Source organism: Stigmatopora argus, chromosome 16 (genome assembly GCF_051989625.1).
Source record: "Stigmatopora argus isolate UIUO_Sarg chromosome 16, RoL_Sarg_1.0, whole genome shotgun sequence".
In the NCBI taxonomy this organism is placed as follows: domain Eukaryota; kingdom Metazoa; phylum Chordata; class Actinopteri; order Syngnathiformes; family Syngnathidae; genus Stigmatopora; species Stigmatopora argus.
The window spans coordinates 955032-975578 of NC_135402.1; the positions used below are offsets into that span (position 1 = coordinate 955032).

General features: G+C 42.7%; 2 protein-coding genes across 3 annotated transcripts; one reads left to right on the top strand and one right to left on the bottom strand.

Moving 5' to 3' along the window:
- The first annotated feature begins 140 nt into the window (after window positions 1–140).
- On the top strand, window positions 141–11410 carry crb2a (crumbs cell polarity complex component 2a). Its single transcript, XM_077622434.1, has 13 exons — window positions 141–924; window positions 2275–2967; window positions 3646–3841; window positions 4284–4423; window positions 4717–4882; window positions 4964–5082; window positions 6188–7120; window positions 7830–8392; window positions 8462–8627; window positions 9337–10207; window positions 10294–10410; window positions 10569–10695; window positions 10968–11410. The coding sequence occupies exons 1-13, from the start codon at window positions 858–860 to the stop codon at window positions 11187–11189; spliced, it is 4380 nt and encodes a 1459-aa protein (XP_077478560.1). The 5' UTR covers window positions 141–857; the 3' UTR covers window positions 11190–11410.
- Window positions 11411–11937: 527 nt separating this feature from the next.
- dennd1a (DENN/MADD domain containing 1A) lies at window positions 11938–20291 on the bottom strand. 2 transcript variants are annotated; one of them, XM_077622431.1, is made up of 22 exons: window positions 20128–20291; window positions 19323–19387; window positions 19090–19133; window positions 18934–18983; window positions 18661–18780; window positions 18489–18558; window positions 17922–18002; window positions 17609–17662; window positions 17409–17519; window positions 17017–17117; window positions 16612–16657; window positions 16384–16485; window positions 15956–16081; window positions 15554–15655; window positions 15141–15228; window positions 14973–15013; window positions 14714–14785; window positions 14586–14642; window positions 14205–14327; window positions 13846–13904; window positions 13499–13733; window positions 11938–13075 (listed from the first exon to the last, which is right to left on the bottom strand). In XM_077622431.1, exons 1-22 carry the CDS (start codon window positions 20142–20144, stop codon window positions 12149–12151), a joined length of 2691 nt encoding a protein of 896 aa, XP_077478557.1. In that variant the 5' UTR covers window positions 20145–20291; the 3' UTR covers window positions 11938–12148. The 2 variants fall into 2 exon arrangements, with proteins under 2 accessions (XP_077478557.1, XP_077478556.1); XM_077622430.1 differs by having other exon boundaries at window positions 14205–14330.
- Window positions 20292–20547: the final 256 nt, after the last annotated feature.

The following is a 20547-nucleotide window of genomic DNA, read 5'->3' on the forward strand; positions in this document are numbered from 1 at the left end:
TTTTAAATCCAATGTGTGTACGCATATAAATATGGTGTCATTTGTGTCGAATGGAGAAAATATTACGGAATATTTGAGAAGTTATGCTCGGCTAGCTATACGAATCCCAGTTGCAACGCGAATTGTACGTTTTCCTTTTTATGAGCAACCGATATGACATTTTTCAGTCACGGAGGCGTGGCCTAACGCATTGTTCTTTTAACCAGGCTAAAAAAAATTGTTAATGTCATCGGAGAAGCAGAGAAAACTCGGAAATTCTAAAAAAAAAAAAAAAAAAAAAAAAACATATGCTAATGTTCATGCTTTAAGCCTTATTATGCACACGCGCATTCCCCTTTGACACATCCGCCTTTTCACTATATAAATATAGCGCGTCAGCAAGCAATGTCAGAATCTTGAATTTCGTGCACCAACTGATTGGGCACCCCGTCCACTTTGGAGAAAATTTTAGACTTTTAAAGTAAATATGTGCCGTGTTGCATTTGTACTTTTTTATGGCTTAATAAGGGGAATTGCAATGATTAATAAGGGCAGCCATTGGCTGAGATGATATGTTTGAGATGACAAGATGTTTTTTGTTTTTTGTTCTTCTAAAAAGGAAATTCTAGAGTGAACTTTCAACACCCGAGAGCGAGCATTAGCGCCGATGATTTCCACAGCTTGTGTTTTCCAATCATCCTGTCATGTCTAATTACACCACAGAGCACGTGGCGATTGGATCTTAAGACCTGGGCCGTCCCTACTGGCAGAAAGTCCTTAAACCTGGCCCCTTTCACACACAGACCAGGAGCGTCTATCTCTCTCCATTTAATGACAGGATCTAAGATCGCGATAGCACTCCTCTCACATCATGTAAAATGGAGTTTGGGAAAGCGTATTTGAATTTAAAGACTCTCTTTTTGACAACCATGATGTTCAAGTGGGGTGAGTAGAGGCTACTTTCTTTTTTTTTAAAACTCGAATTGATATATAAATGATATATTCCGGGAATAAGTATTGCCAAAACAATAAGATTGTACGAATGACTTTTTTTTTTGGTTGCTTTAGCAATAATTCATTTATCTCAGTACTGTGGTTGACGTTACATTTGACAATCTAGCACGTGAATATTTTAGCGTGCTTCTCAAATGAGCACCAAAGGTACCTCTAGCACCCCCGTTTTATACGTTGTGCCCATCCGACATTTTTATCATTTCAAAACAATGTACGAGCTCTTTATTTTAATATGCATTTGTGCAGTGAAAACAAAAAAGAAGCAATACACACAATATATATATATATTTACACGTATGTGTATATCTACATAGACACCCTCATTCAAATGATATTCATACAAAACCTTTAACATTTTCATCTACCAACTGATTGTAATACCTTCAGAAAATGTATTGCTCTATAATAAGGAAAGGCTACTGTATATTATGTACACCTCAACTGTGTATGTACAATATATCGGAGTCGTATGTGATGTGCTATTTATTTACTGTGCGTATTTTGAGTTTACGGTAAACGGATCCATTTTCTGTACCGTTTCCGCGATGGGAATCGTGTGGGTGCTGAATTTTGAGTCGGCGACTTTGATTGGAAAGCTTGAAGGTGTTACTTGCTAGCCATGTGGCCGTGAGAAGATTAGCGTAGCAAGTGGATTGCCCTGTTAGGCCGGGAGGATTAATTAGCACATGGGGTTGTCTACAGAGGGCGCGGAGGCCGTCAAAACCTCTTTGCTTGAAGGCCTTAATAAATAATGGTGCGATGGAGTGGGAGTCCAAAATAAATCATCGTTCTATGGTGTTTGCATGAGGGAACACATTTTTGGGGAATGTAACGTGTTGGAGTCGTTGCGAGTGCAATGTCTGACATGCAAATACTGATTCAAATCGACTGTAGACAAAGAGTCAAAAATTCATACCATGGATAGAATTCCATTATTCACATTTTATTGCATTTTGGTTAGCTTTTTTGGTATTATCCCTGTTTCTGTTGATGGTCTTTTCACAGATGTAGCATGTAAGCTAATGTTTGTTAGAGCCTGGTCGCGATTGTTCGCGGAGTCACTTAGAGGCTCACGGGAAGTCTAAATCTGGGCGCTCCAGGCCCCTTTTTACCGTTTATGACCTGTTTTAAGGGAAAGTCATCTTTTGAGAAAATCATTAGCTTAGTATGAGCTCCACCAGTAGCGCTCTTTTTAGGAGAAAATATAAGCCGACTTCTTAGAGACTCCGAATTAAACACCGACCAAGTAAAAACGTTTCCCTTTGTTTTTTTTTCTTTCAGGAATCCTTTGCACGGCCATCCCGGCGAAATGCCTGTCCGAACCCTGCCAAAACGGCGCCACCTGCGTGGACACCAGCGACGATTACGCCTGCATCTGTGACGGCGAAGGCCTGCGGTACATGGGCAAGAACTGCGACCAACTCTTGGACGCTTGCTCTTTCGCGCCGTGCCACGACTGCCTCAGCACTCCGGGCGTGGCCGAATATCGTTGCGTCTGCCCGGACGGCCTGGCGGGCGACAACTGCACGGAAGAATTGGACGAGTGCCTGAGCAACCCCTGCCGCGGCCCACGTTCTTTCTGCGTGGATCAGTTCAACGGCTACTTCTGCAGGTGCCCTCCCGGTTTCGGCGGTCCCGGATGCCACCGACGGGTCACCGATTGCGTCGACCTACCCTGCCGGAACGGTGGGGTCTGCGTCTTGCGTCCGCAAGGCTTCGAGTGCCACTGCGCCCCGGGGTACGAGGGCGAGACCTGCCGGGAAGACGTCAACGATTGCCTGTCGGAACCTTGTCGAAACGGCGCCCTCTGCGTGGACGGCGTGGCGGAGTTCCATTGCTTCTGCGTGCCGGGTTTTCAGGGCCACAACTGCGACATCGACATCAACGAATGCGCTTCCAGACCGTGCCGGAACAGCGCCACCTGTATCAACGAGAAGGACCATTACAAGTGCGAGTGCCCGGTGGGGTTTGAAGGTGAGCTGGCGTCAAGACACGTGTAACGAGTGGTCGGTTGATAGCCTCTGATAGCCACTTTTCAGGAATCCATCCATTGGTTTTCCGTACAGCTTATCCTCACCAGGGTGCCGAGAAGATCCAGCTAGCGGAGGACCATCCACCCACTTTCCATGAAATCTCCTGCCATCGCTAGCGCCCTCACGGGTTCTTAGATTTGGCTAACGGGGTCGTACCTTTACAGATAAATCAATCTGAATCAATGAGAGAAAGTTGAATGATTTCATCAAAAGTGCAGCAACCAATATTTTTTCTTTTGGAAATAGTCTTTACAATATGGCAGAAGTGGTTATGACATTGGCCTCGGGATTCGATCCCAGGTGGATCCTCACTGTCTGGAGTTTGCATGATCTCCCCGGGCTTGCGTGGGTTTTATCCAGGTCCTCAGTTTCTCTCCCACATCTCAAAATCCTGTATGCTAGGCTAGCTGGTTGAACGTTGAGCGTTCTAAATGGCCAAACGCTAGCTACGTTTGGTCGTCCTTTGCCTCCTTGTGGCCTGCGATTGGCCGGCCACCCATTCAGGGTGGCTGGGATAGGCTCTAGCAGCGCCGTGACCCTCGTGAGGATAAGTGGGATCGTAGTTGTGGATAATAGTTCTCAAAAGTGCGTTCTAAATCTGTTTTCTTTTGCACACCAGGAATCAACTGCGAAAGCGAAATTGACGAGTGCCAATCGGATCCTTGCCACAACGGCGCCACCTGCCACGACGGCGTTGGCGTTTACTCCTGCGAATGCCCACCCGGCTTTGACGGCTCCAATTGCCAAACGGACATCGACGAGTGCGCCAGCGAGCCGTGCCTGAACGGCGCCGTCTGCCGCGACGAGGTCAACAGGTCAGAAATCATAGAATTTCTCCACCGAGATATTTCATCAAGCTCCAGAAAGTCTTCCGTCTCTATTTTTTAATCGTTTCCACTCTGTCCATTCCAAAAGTGAGATGGCTTTCATTTGATTGGTTGACTTTTAGTACTTTGATTTTCAGTCCGGAGGCCCTGTTGAGCATTGTAGCTAGCTGTTGCTAGGCAAAATTGTGTTAGAAATCCTAGTTTTCTTGTTTGAATCCTGTTTTTTTTTTGTTTGCTCTGGTCCATCTTCCTTCGACGACGTTCTAATTGGCTTAAATACTCGCGCTTTGTCTTCGGGCCTCCTTCCTTATGCGCCGGAGCCGGGTTATGGATCTGTAAGACAAGAATCGGAGGAACTGACACTTTTACAGTTCATGCTTTTGTACTGGTATTATTATATCTTCAACTATTATTTTTTTGTTTTCTCCAGCTATGAATGCGACTGCACCGACACTGGATTTGAAGGAGACCACTGCGACGTGGACGTCGCCGAGTGTGTGTCTCATCCCTGTCAACATGGCGCCACATGCTTGGAGGGGGTGAAAGAGTACGGCTGTCTCTGCTGGCCAGGTACATGAACAACCGTGATAGAATTTGGTGCTTTAGCAAAGTATTATAATTTATTTATTTATTTTTTTCTTCAGTGCTGAGTCCTAGTAGCAAGAGTAGCTTCTGCTTATGAGTTTCAGGATGGATTTTCACATTTTTATGAACTTTAAATATGTTTCTAAAAAATAAATAGCGGAAAAAATCGCAAAGTAGTGAATTCACGATAAGTGAAGACGCAGTAATCGAGGGATTACTGTAGTAGAAGTACAGCAGCCTAATATACTTCTCTTTTTAATTTTTATTTTTTTACGCAGGTTATAAAGGCCCCAACTGCGAGATTGACATCGACGAATGTGCCGAACATCCCTGCGACAACGACGGGGAATGCTTTGAACGTTCCAATCTCAATCACTGGCCGCTAGACTGGGAGCTACGATATGCGGACGCCGCCGGATATATTTGCCACTGTCGGTCAGGATTCTCAGGTAAAAGATAGGCAAAAAAATTCCAAAGAAGTTCCACTCCATGTCAAAATGGTGGCCTAATTTTTTTTTTTTTTACCACAGGAGAAAATTGTACCGTCGACATCGACGAGTGTGATTCTGGACCTTGCCGAAATGGAGCGACTTGTGAGGATCAAAGCAACGGCTACATTTGCACGTGCCCTGCTGGATTTGAAGGTCAGACTTTTAATCACTTGAAATTAGATGAGATTAGATGAGATAACTTTATTCATCCCGTAGTCGGGAAATTTCATTGTCACAGTAGCAAGAGGGTGAGAATACAGACACAGCAGAAGACATTTTAGACATAAATAGATAGGTCATAAATAAGTTAATTAATAAATAAATACATAATACATATATTAATACATTAAATACATAATACATATGAATAAATTAATAAATACATATATAAATAGATAAGCGTGTTGCTGAAATATATACATTTACATACACATAGATGTACATGTATACATACGGTTGGTCTTCAACGATAAAAAAAAAAGCAAAACATTTTCGTTTATAGAAGAAAAAAGGCGTTTTTTCAGAAAGTTAATATTGTGGCCCCCGTTAGTCTAGACCACCCGTGTCAAACTGGCGGCCCGGGGGCCAAATCTGGCCCGCCGCATCATTTTGTGTGGCCCGGGAAAGTAAATCATGAGTGCCAACTTTCTGTTTTAGGATCAAATTAAAATGAAGAGTATAGATGTATATTAGATTTCCTGATTTCCCCCCTTTTAAATCAATAATTGTCATTTTTTTAATCCATTTTTTTCTGTGTTTTTAGTTCAAAAATCATTTTGTAAAATCTAAAAATATATTTTAAAAAAGCTAAAATAAACATTGTTTTAGATCTATAAAAACTGAATATTCAGGGTTTTTAATCCAGTTCTTTTAATCCATTTATAAAAAGAAAATCTAAATATTATATCTAAAATGGTCCGGCCCACATGAAATGGAGTTGACGTTAACGCTGCCCGCGAACCAACCCGAGTCTGACACCCCTGGTCTAGATGTTTATATGAGCACGGGTCGGGCTGACCTACCAAAAAAGATATCGGACGATGCATTTTGGCCAAAACGGTGACCAATTTGAAAATAAAAATTGTTGATGGCTCTCCGTGTCAAAAAGGACGCCGAGTTATGCAATAAAACGGCTCTTTCCTCCTCTCTGAAACAGAGTATATTGTACATTTTGTTCCAACTCCAATATTAACCGATTGTTCAAGACCCCGCGTGAATGTATTTCATGTGATCCAATTGATTTTTGTGCCCATTTCAGGTATTCTTTGTGAAATAAATATCGACGAATGCGAAAGCCATCCCTGCCAGAACGACGGGCGCTGCGAAGACGCCGCCGCTTCTTACATCTGCCATTGCCCTGACGCCGACGTGGGTCAGCTGCCGTGGGGGGGCCGCGACTGCGACTCCAAGCTTTACGGCTGCGTCCACCACCAGTGCCAAAACGGAGCCACTTGTCGACCCTGGTTGGATGGACTCCGACACGGCCACACTTGCCTGTGCGCTCCCGGGTTCTACGATCCGCAGTGCTCCATCCAGACCACCTTCTCGTTCTCCGCCCCAGGATTCTTCCCAATCAACGTTACCCGAGACCAGATCCAAACGGAGACCCGAGACGACGATCCAGAGACTCTTGCCATAGGGTTCCGATTCCGGACAACCTTATCGAATACGTTACTCATTTACCGAGGCGACGCAGAGCGCTACATCCTCATCGAGATCGTGGACGGTTTCCTTTGCGCCAAAGCATTTTCGTACCCGTCTGAACTCAGCGTGAATTTTTCCATTGCCGTCAACGACGGATTTTGGAGAGACGCAAGTGTGCTGGAAGACGACGAAGGCACCCGTTTGAAAGTGAAAGGACCTGGCTGCGACGCAGAGGGTTGTCAAGTGGAATCCCCGTTCAAGACCTGGAAGACTCTTCCTAATGTCTACATTGGCGGAGCACCAGAAGAACTGTTCCAGAACTCGTTAAGCGAGGCCAACTTTGTTGGATGCATGGAGGACATCACGGTAGACGGCCAAGCTGTCCTCCCCCAATCGTTTCTAGGAGACCAAGAACATCGTATTGGATGTACGAAGACGGACTGGTGTCAACCGGACCCCTGCTATGGGCGTGGACGGTGCGTGGACCTTTGGACCGACTACCGTTGCGACTGCCGGCGTCCTTTCCACGGGGCACAATGCAATGAAGGTGAGCGCCGTTTCACGACGGGTCAACGAAGGCAGGCGTGTCCGATTTCAATCCTGTTTCCAATCCAATTCCGTCCTGTTCAGACTGGGCCACATTCTCCAACCATGTTTGAGACTGAAAAGCATCTTGTCCACATGGTATGTGCTTTCAATGTCTGTCAAAAATCTGTGCTTTGTGTCTGTTCAAAGCACAAAAAAAACAATCTGGTTTCAATCTGGTTGACCTCGGCTGCCAGTCTGAGCAAAGCCTAATTCCACAAATATTGTTGATTTGTGTCAAATTTGATGGGCGTTTGATCCAGTTTTAACTGCGGGCGCCTTTTCATGACCGGTCAACGAAGGCAGCCAATCGGATTTTTAAGGCGGACTGTTCACACGATCATTAACAAGGCTGCAAATCCAATTCCGTCCTGTTCAGACTGGGCCACATTCTCGACCCATATTTGAAACTAAAAAGCATCTTCTCCACATGGCTTATCAAAAATCTGTGCTTTGTGTCTGTTCAGACCACTAAAACCCATCCGGTTTCAATCTGGATCACTTCAGGTGCCAGTCTGAACAAGGCGCAATTCCACAAATATTTTTGAATGGTGTCAAATCTGATGGCCATTTAATCCACTTCAAGTTATAACCATAAAATTATAAAGTCTACTCGTTGATACCGTGGTCTTCCCTGAATCGTTTTCTAACCGGAATTATTCCCCTGACAGAATTCCCGTCCTGGACATTCAGTCACGGAGAGACCGTGGGTTACAGCTCGTACGAAGTCGGCCAGAGTCACGGCGAGAACTTTCAAGTCTCCTTCTTTTTGAGGTCAAGAAAGATGGACGGATTAATCTTTCAACTGAGAACACCCGTGGGAGAAGCCTACTTCTCCGTTTACCTAAAAATGGGACGACTTTTAATCAGCTCTCAGAGCAACGGCGCCCCCTTGACGGCTCCCATATTTCTGACCACCGGAGAAAAGCATTTTGTCTCGCTGGAAATCCAGCAGAGACACGTTATATTTCAGCACGCCAGTCTTGGTTACAGAATCGGAAGCGTTCCTGAAGTAAGCATTACGAGCGGGGATCAGGCTTACTTGGGAGGACTACCAGAGGACTGGGACTCTAGTCTTTGGGGGGGCCATTACAAAGGCTGCCTCCAGGACTTTCGTTTAGATTCCGTGCACCTGGAGGTGGACGCGTGGAACGACCCGCACGGAGAGGACGTCTATTTATCGAGTCAAGATGAGAAGGTCCAACCAGGTTGCGTCAGTGACGACACTTGCAAGGTAGGAAAGACGCATTTCATGTCCATTGCCCGGGAGACCAGACACCATTTTTTTTCTCTCTCTCGATAGGTGAGCCCTTGTCAAAATGGCGGAGAATGTACATTCACGTTCAACGATTTCACCTGCGATTGTCCGTTGGACTACACCGGCATTACTTGCGAAACTCGAGTTTGGTGCGTCAGTCATCCCTGTTTCAACGGCGGCCTTTGCGTCGATCTCGTCAACGGATATGAATGTGAGTATATTTAGATTTTTGCGGTGCAATTGTGACTCTTCCTGGGTTGTAAATACAGTTGAAATTAATTTGTTCCAGAACATTTTCGTAAGTAGAGCAGTACTTTATATGTAAATTCCATCATTCCTTCCACGGTCCTGAAAAAAACGACCAACTCAACCCTTTAAAAATGATCACTGTCCCAATTTTGTATGAAAGATGCAAGAAACAGACGAAAATGAAAGAAAATTACATGAAAATGATTTATTAATGTCATCAAAATGAATAACAAGCATGCAAAAAAATATGTTCTGAACGTGCAGTCGTAAGGAAGAAGCTAACGTTAGCACATAAACACACATCTAAACAACTTCAAATGATGAACTGATTTAAACTCAGCATAAAATACAAGTCTAAAGTCTCTTCATCTTGTCGTTTAGCACAGAAATGACCTTGCAATATCCGCAATAATGTCACCAGGACAATTTCAAAATAAAATAACGGATATGGGAAATGCATTTATGTTCAGAGGGATTTAGTCACCTGAAACTTTCGTACCTAGAGGCATTTGTAAGTAGAGGTACGACTATAGGTACAAGTATAGTAAATATCCTTAATTCTTTGCTATAGTTTTTGTGAAGTTTCCCCCCTTCTTATGTTTATACAATTATATCTCCCCCCACAAATGGTATTTTTGACAATAGCAATACTCATAACCGTTTACCCCTAGGTCTATATAATGCAACGTTTGACAACAACCCAGTCGAATTCAACGCTGGAGGTTCCCTGGCTGGACCGCTATCTTCAATATACATCGAGCTCCGGACTCGTTCCGAGAACGCGGTCCTTTTGAGGGCCTCCGGGGATTCCCACCTCCTGATCGTGGGCTTGCTGGACTCCTCGGTCTGGCTCGAGATCCACCTCGCCACCACAGCCCAGAAACTGACCTTCACGGGAGAGCGCAAAGTGAGCGACGGGCGATGGCATCGAGTCAACGTATCCGCGGCGGAGCCGGATCGCAAAGATTCTCCTTGGGTAATCACCGTGGACGGCATCATCGACGCCAGGAGCCTCGCGGGGAACACTGGGAGTTTGGACTTTCTCAACGATCCGAGTTCTTTGCTGACCCTAGCCGAAAGCTTCACCGGGTGTTTGCGGGCGGTCCGCATCGGAGGAGTCTACCTCCCGTTCGTCCGAGACCACGACACTCCGCAGCCGTCTCGATTCCGTTTGCTGGAAGAGCAAGAAGTGCATTTGGGCTGCAGCGGCACCCCCGTTTGCCAGCCCGATCCTTGCCTGAACGGAGCTACCTGCGTGGATCTTTTTAATCAATTCCGCTGCGAGTGCGACCCGGGTTGGGAAGGACGCCTGTGCGAGACGGAAATCGACGATTGTGTCTCTCAACCTTGCCTTCACGGGGACTGCAAAGACTACATGGCCGGTTTTGAGTGCCTGTGCCATCCCGGGTACGGAGGAGAGCGCTGCGATGTCGACGTGGACGAGTGTGAGCATCACGCCTGCGAACACGGCGCCACCTGTCGGGACGGGAGTAACACTTACACCTGTACGTGCCCTAAAGGTTACAGTGGTCCACTATGCCAGTGAGTAGTCCACAGTCAACGCAAAGGTTAGGGTTTCTACGTCAAATACCAAGTCTGAAAGCTAACTTGGCTTTGTTTGCTAACAGGTGGGACTATCCTCCACTCCAATGCGGTCAAGACATCCTTTGTGCAAATGACGGAAGCTGTAACGACGGACTTTGGGGGGCTAACTGCACCTGCGTTCCAGGTTTTAAAGGCAGGAGGTTCGTTTTTGATGGCCACGCAAAAAAGGAAAAGCAGTATGTAAAGCTGAGAAATGTTCAAATGACCAGATCAGGACATTTTTGGAAGGAAAGATTTTTTGTAAATACTGTAAAACATTTTTTTTCTTCTGTCAAATATGCCCTGATTTATGTGGCAGGTGCGAATTGGAGATTGACGAGTGCGGCTCCAATCCTTGCCAACACGGCGGTACCTGTTTGGATCGCTTCAATAGGTTTGTCTGCGAATGTCCGCCAGGGTACAGTGGTCAAGCCTGTGAAACTAATGTAAGTATTTACTAAACCGGTTCATTTTAATTTCTAAATTGGATTGAATCATACACATCTGTAAGATCACAGTGCGTCGGGATACAAAACACAAAGTAACAGTCTTGGGGTACCGCAGGGCTCACTGCTAGATCCACCACACTTCAGTCTTGACATGAATGATCTAGCAAGCTGTTGTCCTTCGATTGTCACCATTGTCTACGATTGTTTACCATTTTAAAGGCATTTGAGTCTACGCTATGGGCCAATTCCTGCCGTGTTTGCCGTTGCAGAAACAACGCAGCATCCAAGAAACCCCTTGGCTGGTCATGACGGTCACCTCGTTGTCCTTCTGTACATTAGCTTTGATCGGCGGCTTGGCCTTGGTGATCCTGAGCACCAGAAAGAAGCGCCAGTCCGAGGGGGCTTACAGCCCCAGCGCCCAAGAGTTTGCCGGAGCTCGCTTGGAAGTGGACAGAATGCTTAAAGTTCCACCCGAGGAAAGACTCATCTGACTCACATCAACATCATCATAATATGTATATTTATATATAATGTACAGTGAAACATTTTGATCCAAGTTCATCTGGAAGAGAGAAATGGTAACCCACCCGACAGATCCTAACATCTCTGCTACAAATTGTACCGATGTTCTGTATTCACGTTGCCTCAAACTACAGTCAAAAGTCCTCATGCAGTTCTAACATTCTCAGCCAATAAATCTGATTCTAAGCCACGTAATGTCAACAGGCTTCTTGACCCGTCCCGGTTTCAGTGGGACAAATGGAGACTCGAATGTAGACCAACAAAGTAGAGGCTTCTTGCCACCGAGGACTGCCGTGGTAGGTTCAAAATCTTGTCTGTGGTTCCTCCAGAAACAATTTCCGTTGCTTCCTCTGTTCTACACGGCATCCATGTTGGTATTTCCGGTCCAGTCCGATGTACTCGCGTACCGCCGAGTACTTGTACCTCTACTACATCTCGTCGTTCTTTGTCGTTTCCAGGAGAGATGCCTTGGCTTCCGTGTTTTGGCACAACATTTTCTTCTCACGAGGGTGTCGGACCTCGCAAAAACGACTTTTGACGCTGACGACAACATCCACGGAGAATTCGGGAACGTTCAGCAGACCTTCAACACGTCTTTTGGGTGAGATGAAAGATGATTTTTCTTCATTTATGTGCAAATATGATATTCAACCTTCCCGTATTTCTGATTTATTTGGGAATTCAGAGTTAATATCAAGTCAAGAAAGATTTCATAGGTTGCATGTGATGTTTTATTCATTTTTCATTGAGGTGTATGATTCAGTTCTCACGTATCACTTCCTATAAACATTATATTTCATCAGGTTTGGTGTAAAGAGCGAAAGCACAAATTCAGAATACGGACGGCGTAAAGCATATTTAGCAGTTCTTCAAATGAGTTTTGCTTGAAAACATTTGGCCAGTGCGCGACAAGTCTGTGAAAATAGTTTTAGTCGAATGTTTCCCAGCCTTTCTGAGGTCGATCCGTCGTCTTTTCAAGAGTGATCGTTGGTTTCATCATGGTCAGAAGGTCACGGAAAGGATCCTCGACTTTCTCTTGCTCTTCTTGAACTTGTCCTGGTCCTGATTTGGGAGCAGCATTTGGGACCAGAATAGAGTCGGAAAGTCCTGAAAGAGTCTGCGGAATATTCGGGTTATAGGGATTACCCGTTTGGAAACTGGGAAAAAGAGCGGGACCGTGAGTCCAGTGCTGGTTTGAGATTTCTGATAGCGAAGGGTAAGGTTGCGAATAGCTTGGGTTCTGGAGAGGGGAACCACTCGGGGCTTCGTGGAAAGGGGCGCACCTGGCGCCTGACAAATACTGCATTCGGGGTAAGGAATTGTAGACGGACGGAGTCCAAACAGAATGCGAAGTTAGACCGTGTGGCTGGAAGAAAGCCTGAGGCGGAAGTCTGCTTTTCTGTTGAAGAAACGTCAGTTCTTCCCGGGTTGATGAGGAAATGGTCTTGGGGGGTTTGTTCAGAGGGTCCAGAAGCCTTATCAAATCCACTTGATCTTCCACGTCCGAAGACCGACCTTCTCCATCTCCCGCTTTTGTCCGTTCTCCATTAGACGCCTTGGAACCAGATGGCGCTAACGCCGTTCCGAGCTCGGCGCTCTTCCTACCGTGGGGTCGGGGTATGGTGATGTCGTCCGGGGCGGACCGGTCCGGCCCGCCGGGATCGGTAATTTGACTGTTGTGCTCGTTTTTCTGGGTGAGGAAATGAGCCGATTGAGTTTTCTTGCAGGGGTTGTTGTGGTCCCAAAAGTCAGATTCCGGTTGATCACATTCGATGTCCAGCAGTTTGTTGTAAGTGTTGGGGAGTTTGAGACCCAAAGGGATTTGGGGGTGTTCGCTGAAACCAAGATCCAGTCGCTGAAAACAGAAAACAGACTATTTATTCTTTTTAAAGAGGGAACAAACATAGTATAACAAATACAATCTACCCAAAGACGGTTGAATTAAGACTGTATGACCTTATTTTTGTTATTGTTTTGGGGGCAGGCGGCGTAAAATCGTCACCCGAATTTTGTCGGATTTTATCGTTAGAGTAAAAATACATTAAAGACTGTTAAATTTGGCCACAAAACAAAAACAAAACCATTTCGCCGACTCACCCTCTCACACGATGTGTTTAGGGTCAGCGTAGAAAACAAGACTTAGCTTTATTCTTTGGGGAGATCATGCAAAAAAGGTACTCCCAAGATTAGCACGATGCGCTAGCTAAGCGGAAACTACGATTAAAATGGCGGACGTAAAGTGGAGACGTAATACTACGAAAAAACAGACATTTCTGACCTCACGGGTGAACTCAGTGTGAAGCTTTTCATAGTCCTTCAGACTCTTGAGGTCCTCAAGACTTTTAGCCAAGGGAAGGGGTTGGCCGTCGTGCTCGTCCAGGCGGCTGAAGAAATGCGCTAATTTGCTAGCACTGGCGAGGTTCTTCTGAAGTGGGCGGCGACGTCGGAAATCCAAATTGGAATCGGAATCTTCCGTCCAATCGACCTCCCTCAGGGAGCAGTATCGCTGTGACCTGAGGAGGGTGACGTGGTCGTGCTTAATGAAGCGGTCGGGACGGCATTACGACGGAAAATACGTTTTTGGCTAAGTAAGACATTTTTAGTTTGGAATTGAAGTCCACTTACTGGTCGTGATGACCTTCCAGACTCTCGCTACTATTTGTTTTCTTCATCAGCATGGGGGACTGTGAAAGGGGAGGAGTTGAAAAAGAAACACAATAAAAAAAAAAAAAACTCATTTTTAAAAATAGAAACTGTTTTTTAAAATAGAAACATATTTTTTAAAAAATAGAAACATTTTTTAAAAAATAGAAACATTTTTTAAAAAATAGAAACATTTTTTTTAGAAATAGAAACAAATTTCACAATATTTTTTAAGGAAATATTTGCACTCAGAATGCAGTCCCAGAAATAATTAGACTTCAAAAAAATCAATACTGTGTGAAAAAAAGAAGCATAAGGAAAAGATCTTGGAATTTACTCACCAGGCCAAATAGTCGATTTATTCTGTGTTCGTCCAATGACTGCGACGTCTCCTCCATCTCAAATCTTTTTGCAACATATTCTTTGTCCTCGTCGATAATTCCCGGTCCGTTGTCAGTATTTTCCTGCTAAGGAAGAACAAGCGATAAATGTTCACTGCGATCGCTAAAAAATGAAAATGGACACATTGGAGCTGCATGAGCGTTAGCTTAAAGCTAAAATAAAGGCATGTAGAAAGTACTGTAAATAGATTTAAAATGTGTCTGCGCTGTACAGTGAAATAAAACTCGAATCGTCAACTCTTATCTCATCGTGATTTTTTTTTTTAGGTAGAAGTTGTAAGTACGCAGGAAAACTAAAATAATATAGCTTGTTGTTCTAACCTTCTGCTTTAGCCGGCTCTTGACTTCCTTAATCCCCATTTTGGCGTGGTCTTTCGCCTAGCGACAGAGCAGACGAGAAACTAAGAATCCATTCCCTCGATAGTTTTGAGGTCTGGGGATGTACTCACAAATTTGTAAGCCGTCTTCATGGCTGGGTTGGCTTTGGTCTTCACTGTGTTCAAAATGGCGCCGCTCCCTTTCTATCAGGAAACGTGAGTCAATGACTTAAAAACAACAACTTGTACTTGTGTAGTTTCAGAGTAGTGAAACGAGTGAATAGTTTTCACACAAAATAACTCCTTAAAACTCTTGAACAAGTTTTGTAAGTGAGCATTCAAAATGGATTGGATCCAAGGTGGTAATTGTCATATTTTGCATTTTACTCACCTTTACAGTGATTAGCCACTGGTGATAGGATTTATCGCTTCCTGTGGAGAGAAGAAAGTGTTAGAAAATTCCCCTAAAGTACAAAGGATTTCTTTTTGTGGCTTGTTTCATAGTTGCTCCATTTTCAAAACATTCCATTTCTCTTTTGGTTTGTTAACGCTATCTCACCTGCGTATTCCCCTTTGCTGATCTCCTCTTCAAAAATGTCGCTGAAACCTTCTCCCGAGTTTAATAGTTCCAAGCGGCCATCGATGAACTGCAGTTCCAAAAATTATATTGGACATTTTGAAACTTTTGTTTCGCTTTGGGCTGTAAAAGCTACTAATAATTTAACAAGGTCAAACTAACAAACAAAAAACACCAATATATTTATTAGATATTATTACATCTATAAGGGCCGTGGTGGGAGATATTTCAGTGGCGCAGGGCACGTATTCATATGCTTTATTTATTTTAAGACATTAATAGATCATTTCCTTATAATTTTCTCTCATTTTTTGTGTTTCCTCACATCTTTCATACAAAATTGGGACACTTTGACCCGAAATTTTCAAGTCATGAAAAAAAGTCTGTTTGTTTACCTGCTTGAAGAGTTGAAGCTGGATGGCATTTTGAAGGAATTCTCTCATGGCGCTCAATCGATGATTGACAAAAGTGTCTTCGTTGAATGTTATTGGTTCACCCTGACCACAAAAAAACAACAACAATTGAAAAAAGACAAAACAGCCTTCCTTTATTCCTTTAAAATAACTTTGAATAGCAAGAGAAATTGTTCTTGTGAGGATAAACAGTACGAAAAATGAACGACTACCCCCAAAAGTTAAAAGTCCCAAAAATTCCTCATTTTTTGGGAGGCCAATTCTTGGCATGGCAAAGTTGGGAAATTTATAGGTTGCCGTTTTTCTTTCTTTTTTTTGTCAGGCCAGCCGAAGCACAAAACCATTTTTTTGTGTCAAATGTCATTGAGAAAATCAAATACAAACCAATTCAATCTGAAGAGCATTTCTGTAACTGCCAAAGAGAGCCGCCTGACTCTTGAGGAAGGCGCGGGCCACCCCATCGCCGGGGGTGCTTGAAAACTTCTTGAGACGATTTTTTAACGATGAAACCTGAGGGGGCAAAGTTCACGTAAAAAAAAAAAATAATAATAATGAAAAACTTTCCATAATGCTTGGTATGCGGATAGAAGAATCTTGCTCATCAAATCAATTGAGAAATGACAGGATATCAAAGAGAAAAAATATCTGAGAAAAAAAAATCAGAGAAAAAAATCAAGAGAAAAAATCAGAGAAAAAAATATCAAATAGAAAAAAATTAAAGAGAAAAAAATTTCAAAGAGCAAAAATATCAAAGAGAAAAATATCAAAGAGGAAAAAAAATGAAAATATCTCTATTTTTGATTCAGTCTCACCACATCGTGGGGTAAAGTTTGAAGGTCATGATGAGGTGTTTCAAGGGTGTTGTTGTCCACATTCAGAATCACTACATCGTCCATAGCCATTCCTTGAATTTTCTGAGGGAAAAAAAACAATGGTTACAGGAAATTAAAAACAAATAAATAAATGCTGTGTATGTGTGTCAATCAATGTAGTGGTTCTGGCATTTTCAAAGTGTTGTCTAAAAAAATAATGTGACTTACCCCCATTAGGCTGGAATGGACTCCAATAAGGTAAGGCATCGGAGCACTGCAAAAAATGTGTGTTATCGTTCCATTTTTGACAATTTATGGTCATCTCAACCCATTTTGAGCAAGGATTTTATGTAACTTAAATTATTTGTCAGTGAAGAGCAGTTCAAGAGGAAAATGCATTTTTAAAAATGTTCTCCATTGAGGTGTTTATCCATATTTTTCTATTGTTTCACTAACCAAACCTGGAAAATGGGGTTCAATGGGTTTGTTTTCCAGGCATGAAAATGTACACCACGAGAAGTTTGGGCTTGTTTACATCCGCAACATCAATATAAGGTCTGGGATTGGAGTCCACACACTAAAATGAAGAGGTACTGTATTTTACATGTTTTCTGTAAAGGCTATTGAACTCACCAGCAGTAGTCCAAGAGATGGGGAGGCAGGACTGGAATGTAAACATGTTGCCAGTACATCGGGTACAACATGGCAGCAGAGCCATGGACGCAAGCTGTTAACTATTTGAGAAAAAAAAAGGTTCACGTTAAGTCTGCATATTATTCATAGATAAACAGAATCCATCTGAGAGAATTGATTTAAAAATGAACAATTGCTACGAGATTTCACTTCGTATTTGTCCTTCATTTATGACGCGTTAGCCCCAAATAAATCAAGGTCAAAATTGACAGTCTACGAAAACAACATTCATTTTCCGAACCGCTTCTCCCGACGAGGGTCGCGGGGGGTGCCAGAGCCCATCCCGGCTCACTGGCGAAGGCCAAAAAAAGGGTGGATGAGGGTGGACTTACAGTGCTTAGCGTGCTACAGCAGATGAGAATCCGACGTTCGTGAAGCATGCTAGCGTAGACTTGGAGCATGTTGTTGACGTCGACCGCTACAAAATATTCTGTCAGGTTTCTCTGCGACGGCAAAAGGAAATCAATTATTCATCAAATATAAATTCAATACGTTTTTTTGTGTACTTTGGGAAAGTAAGCGAAGCGCTCACGTTTTCGGGTATTCTGGGGAGCTCTTTTAGGTCCGGTACGGTGAAGTAGAAATGCTAAGATGAACAGAGGATAAAAGAATTGTCAGGGGGTTTGAACTTAACGAAAAATACACTCGCGTTTCGCCATTAAAAAGTCATAAAAAAGCCGTAAAAATACGTGGGAATTGACCGTAAATCCTCGCGCGAAATTATTGCACAAAATATCGGTCAAAATCAAATTGACATGATGGCGTTGTGCAGTTCATTGGCGGCAATAGGCGTCCAATCTCGTTGGATTGGGAAAGGCGGCGGCGTTCCAACCATTGGGCCTCACCGTTGCGACCTGAACGGGAACGCCGGGCTCGGGAATGGAAAGACGGTGTAAAGATGCCAGGAGTTCCTGGAAATTGCTCTCCTAGAAAAACAAATAGACATCAACTACAATCTTGTTATTATTCCACATGTCATTTTCTTCCACTAGTGTCAGGTCACTATTCTTATTGGACAAATACAGATTGAGTGTTGGAAATATTTGAAATGTGTTGGCCCGAATAATAAGCCTTTATTTTTTTGTCTGCCTTGAAATAAGACTGAAGAAGTGGGGGTCGTCTTATATTCGGGGTCTAGACATTATACCCATTTACGATGCTAGATGGCGCCAGATAACTATAATGCAGTTATCACAATTTTGTGGTTTTATCACAGTCGCTTGGTTCATTAACATTTGAAAAAGCAGAAGCCATTCATTTACAAATGTGATAGCATTGTAGTTTACATATTTAAAGGTTCAGATATAAAATAACATGCTTTGTTCAGATCGGGCCAATACTGTAGTCATGTTTTCCAGATGTTTGTTTTTTTCGTACGGTAATAATACAAAGTTAGTTAGTTTATTCCTCACCTGGCCGATAACAGTGTAATCCGCAATGATGTTTAATAATTTATAATATACGTCGAACCAGGGCAGGTAGCTGCAAAATAGAGAACAATAAAAAGCAATCAGGTTTGTATAATGTCCTTTTTTAAATGAATTTCAGAGCAAAAACTAAAGAGAAAAATGCCCGTTTCCTCACCTAAGAATGCAGAAGCAGGTGCGCGAACTTGACGACAGGCGGCAAAATCCAAATTTGTGTTTACTGTTGGCGTCGGTCAGTACAAATGTGAAATTTTGGTCTGTTTGGTTGACTGGGACGCTGCACAAAAATGCAAGTTTACAAACAGTGATGTTTATGCTTGAAAGACATAAATTAAAATCAGTAGAAATGGCATTTTTTGTGTTGGCTATGGTTGTCGTGGTGAAAAAAAAAGGAAAAATAAGACTAAAAGAAGGTTTTGTGTGGGGGTACCTGTCCAAAGAAAGAGGAAAGCAGAATTTGGGCACCGTCTTAATGGTTTCCTGTCAAGTAAATGACATTTATTAGCATTATGGGATTTGTTCTCATCTTGGAAATTGACACAAAATACTGCAACGCGTTATACCACAAGTTTGCTAAATCACAGACCTCATCTTGAAAGTCTTCGGGGAATTTTCTGCGGATTTCAGGGCCTGTTTGGCGGAAAAAAATATTCAGATTATAATGTACAAAATAGAAAAGTCAAAAAGTAAGGAGACTAGTGTACTTGAAGCTACTAAATATTGTTCAGAAATGTCATTTAGAGAGTAGAATCATGAGTGTGAGTCATTTGAATTCATTTTGAAATTGTAAAATCAGTTGAAAACGGTTTAGAAACGTACCCGTGCTTGGTGTAGTTGGACCAACAACCTCCACATATACTTCAAAAAGGGACTCTGGGCTTTCCCTGAAGAGGAAAATGACAACAAAGCATAAAAATACTCAAGTCTGAATCACTAAACATAGTTGTTTTTGTGTGTGTCAGATGATCACAAAACTGACTTATTTTAGAATAAAAAGATTGGATTTTAAGTTCATGTGACAATTTAAGATACAATATTTATTGTATTACTTCATAAAAAGGTTGAGTATATGTTAAAAGATTCCCGTGTTTATAGAATATGAGGTAAATATGAACTAAATCAAAATAAGGATAATGGGAATGACTGACTTTTCTTATGAATGGATTTTTCAATTTAATATTAGTACGTATCTTACTGTCTCAAAAGACAGTTAAATACAAGACATCTATTTGGACCCAGGCAGCAAATACAAATCATTAACGCGAAATTGTACACGAAATATAGTCAGTATATTGTAAAATAACGCACTCAAATGCATTTATTCCCACTTTTGCACCCCTAACTCAATAATCCAACGCAACGCTGTATTGCAGATGTCAGGATCGAATCAAATAGTTTAACGAATTAAAACCACAGTCAAGATCATTCAACCGACCACCTAGAATAAGTTAACGACCATGACTATACATGTCTTTAAAAAAAAAATATTAGTGTTGTCATTTCATTTTCGATAACACGACTGCATTAATGTCAGGCCTCAAAAACTACGTAATTTAAGCAATTACTCGCTGTGGCAAATATATAGAAAACCGGTGATGCTAATAATGAATAAAATAGTTCTTACTTGATTCTGGACTCCATGTTTTAGTCCGAAACACATTTAGATGGAGAGGAATAGCGCAAAATCCGTCGCCAATATTTCTGACATGTTACAGTGGTCGAAACGGACCCATAGCCGCCTGCAAAGGATTCTGGGAGTTGGAGTAAAAGGCTTCCTGTAGGCAATATCGAAATGCGTAACCTTTTAACAACAAAAACTACAACTTCCACAAAACCTAGATAAAAAAAAGTCGCATGACTCGATGACAGTTCGTCCCGTTCTTTTACCCCTTTTTAAATATATACAATGTTAGGGAGAGTATATGAAGTTTAAACTCAAAGTACAAATTGGGGCACAGAGGAGGAGGATATTGAAACCGTAAAAGATAAACGAACAAGAGATCAAAGCAACATATTATAAAAAATATAAAGAAATAACATTTCC

Excerpts from the sequence above, each read along its gene's own strand:
- crb2a (XM_077622434.1), top strand. The coding sequence starts at position 858 with ATGGAGTTTGGGAAAGCGTATTTGAATTTAAAGACTCTCTTTTTGACA. Across the intron at positions 3,842-4,283 it reads TGCCGCGACGAGGTCAACAG|CTATGAATGCGACTGCACCG; the intron begins GTCAGAAATCAT and ends TGTTTTCTCCAG. Across the intron at positions 4,424-4,716 it reads CGGCTGTCTCTGCTGGCCAG|GTTATAAAGGCCCCAACTGC; the intron begins GTACATGAACAA and ends TTTTTTACGCAG.
- dennd1a (XM_077622430.1), bottom strand. Across the intron at positions 14,786-14,972 it reads AGTGGCTAATCACTGTAAAG|AAAGGGAGCGGCGCCATTTT; the intron begins GTGAGTAAAATG and ends GTTTCCTGATAG. Across the intron at positions 14,331-14,585 it reads AGAGCCGGCTAAAGCAGAAG|CAGGAAAATACTGACAACGG; the intron begins GTTAGAACAACA and ends GTTCTTCCTTAG.